The sequence below is a fragment of the Salvia hispanica genome, chromosome 1 (assembly GCF_029641045.1).
Source record: "Salvia hispanica isolate PSC_SH4W2 chromosome 1, Shi_PSC_v1, whole genome shotgun sequence".
Lineage (NCBI taxonomy): Eukaryota > Viridiplantae > Streptophyta > Magnoliopsida > Lamiales > Lamiaceae > Salvia > Salvia hispanica.
In genome coordinates this window covers 49,096,095-49,098,814 of record NC_142692.1, presented here as the reverse complement: position 1 = coordinate 49,098,814, position 2,720 = coordinate 49,096,095, and the positions used below count along the sequence as shown (strand labels likewise).

Sequence of the window (2,720 nt, the reverse complement as noted above, 5' to 3'; positions counted from 1 at the left end):
CAGATAAATTACTAAATTAGTCTTATACTTCAAACTCAAATCACCCACAACAGCTATATATACTCCAAATCATACCTTAAGTTTAGTTTTTATTTTATCGATTAATTATTCTTTATTTTCATATCATTTAAAAAATGAACCAAACATTTAAAAGTTATTTAATTTAAAATTACAATAAATTATTTCTAAAATATAGTACTAAATAAAAACCAAACAATGCATAATTTAAAATTCTAAATTATTTCCGAATTATGTTAAGCATCTCTTGATGGATTACCGGACAATTTGAGGGGCTTGGATGGGTACATTGCTCAAAGTCGCCGCAACCTCCCCCTTCCTCTTGGCCGCTTTATCTACGTGGGACAACTTTTCGGCGCCTATGATGAGAAAAATGGTAGATTTTCCTCTATCGCGACATTAAGATCGATGGTGGTAGTACCACTAATAAGTACTCTCTGAAAGTGAAGAAAGCCTCATTCGCCAATTGACAAATATCTTTCAAACTATGTTTGCTACCCCAATTGATAAAGATGCAAACGGATTTGGAGATATCATTCTATATAGGGGCCCAGTACTAGCGTAGCTGATTGACACATTTCACCTTCAACTCGTTTTACTTTGTCACGACCTTATGTTAGAAAATTCAAATCCATTGATTGTTTTTAGTGATTGAATTTTCGGAGATTTGCTTCATTGTAACACTATCATATTTGAAAAAGACCAAGAATTAATAAAATAGCTTTAAGAGAAAACAAAAAATTAAACATTTCGACAATTTAGAATTAAGTGTAGGTGTAAGATGTGTAGACAAACTTATGTTTAAAGTAACGCAGGAATTTGTTGTTTTTAGTTTGGAAAACTTAAATTCGTTGAACCATCTCATCGCCGATTTTGACATGATGTGTAACGAAAAGTTAATGGCAACTTAAACCTCACATTTATTATTGAATACCTACACAATTAATTAAAAAATACCGAAAATTGAATGCTTCATATTTACACCTTCAGTTTCTTGTCTATTGTGCACTGCACATTGTGTGGATGCGCGCGGTCAGGTCTAAGTTGTACGTTCTCTTTTGTTTTACATATTTTAGATTTTCATTAATAAATTTAGTAAGAAAATGGTGTAATTGTAATGCATATATTAACAGCTACCTGGTTTTTAGCACATGAAAAGTAGAGAGGGAAAAAAGAGTAACATGGCAGCGCAATAAATTGATGAATAGACAAAAGACGCGTGTGTTGTCGTTTCTTCCCATCTCTCTCTCAAGTCTCAACTAGTGCTCCACTTCTTCTTCCCTATTCTTCCTCCAATTCAATTTCTCTGTTTCTCTCTCTACAAACCGTTTCCCCCTTTGATCGGGTATCGTATATAATTTATTTGATTTGATTTGAGGTGAATTGATTTGATTTTGATTTTATCCAATTTCCGTTACTTTTTTGCAGTTGACTTTTCAATGGCGGAATCGTCGAATTCGCGCAAGCGTCGCAAAATCGACCCGGATACCCAAACCCGGATTCAACCGGAAACGGGTCCGACCCGGTGGCGGACGCAGGCGGAGCAGCAAATCTACTCGTCGAAGCTCATCGACGCGCTCCGCCACGTCCGCCGCGGCGGCCACGGCGGCGTCCGAGACGCCGCCGACCGGGTCCTGGCGGCCTCCGCCCGGGGCAGGACCCGGTGGAGCAGAGCCATCCTGACCAACCGGCTCAGCCTCCGCCTCGCGCAAATCAACCGGAAGCACAAAAAGGCGGCGAGGCCTTCCGCCGGAAAATCGCGCCCGAGAAAGCCGGCGAAGAAACTCCCGCCGGTGGAGAGCAAAGTGAAGGTGTTGAGCCGGTTGGTCCCCGGGTGCCGGAAGGTCTCGCTGCCGAACCTTCTAGAAGAAACTACCGATTATATTGCGGCTTTGGAAATGCAAGTCAAAGCTATGACTTTTCTCACCGGCCTGCTCAATGCCGGCGCCGCCGCCCCAGCTTAGGTGTTTTTTTTTGTCTGTTTCTTTTGATTAATTTTTTTTGGGGTTAAAGTTTTTTTTTAATTTTTAAGTGTATGTTAATAATTAAGGTTGATATATTCATGTTTTTTTTTTAAATTTGCCTGGCGTAGAAGTTAGCATACCCGATCTGTCATTTGTTTTTTTGATATTTATTTGACTTTAAATTAGATTTATTTATTCTTTGGGTTTATGAATTGTGACATGCCAACTCATATTTTGTTTTTATATTGTTTGCGCCATTTCATTTGATTCCCCACTAGCTATTCAATTATTAGATTAGGTGTTTCTATTTCTGTTTTGTTCTTCTACTTAACTATCTCTTTATATATGATGGCTTTAGTTTATTATAGAAGCACATTCGCGAGTAGCATCATCGATGAAAATTGGAATGGAGAAAATAATACATTAGAGTTTTTTGTCACTTAAATCTACTTATAAACGTTTCATTATTAAATCAATGTAAGTATTCTTTCTTTCAAGTACTGGAGTATGTTTTACTTTCATAACTTTATTTAGGACAGGAACCGCAATATAAATTCAAAATTGGCTCCTTTTTCACTATGGTTACACATCCCGGAAACCGGAACTGGTGGCATTATTAATAAATACTCTCTCCGTTCATAAAAAATAGAGCACAATTATTATTTTTGGCCGTTCACAAAAAATAGAGCACATTCATTTATGAAAAATCTTCAACTAATAATAAATACACATCATTCC

The 2,720-nt window shown here is 37.4% G+C and overlaps 1 protein-coding gene across 1 annotated transcript; it reads left to right on the top strand.

Annotated features, from left to right (window-relative positions):
- Window positions 1–1,149: 1,149 nt before the first annotated feature.
- Window positions 1,150–2,194, top strand: LOC125219525 (transcription factor bHLH149-like). Its single transcript, XM_048121525.2, has 2 exons — window positions 1,150–1,363; window positions 1,447–2,194. Exon 2 carries the CDS (start codon window positions 1,458–1,460, stop codon window positions 1,980–1,982), a length of 525 nt encoding a protein of 174 aa, XP_047977482.2. The 5' UTR covers window positions 1,150–1,363; window positions 1,447–1,457; the 3' UTR covers window positions 1,983–2,194.
- Window positions 2,195–2,720: the final 526 nt, after the last annotated feature.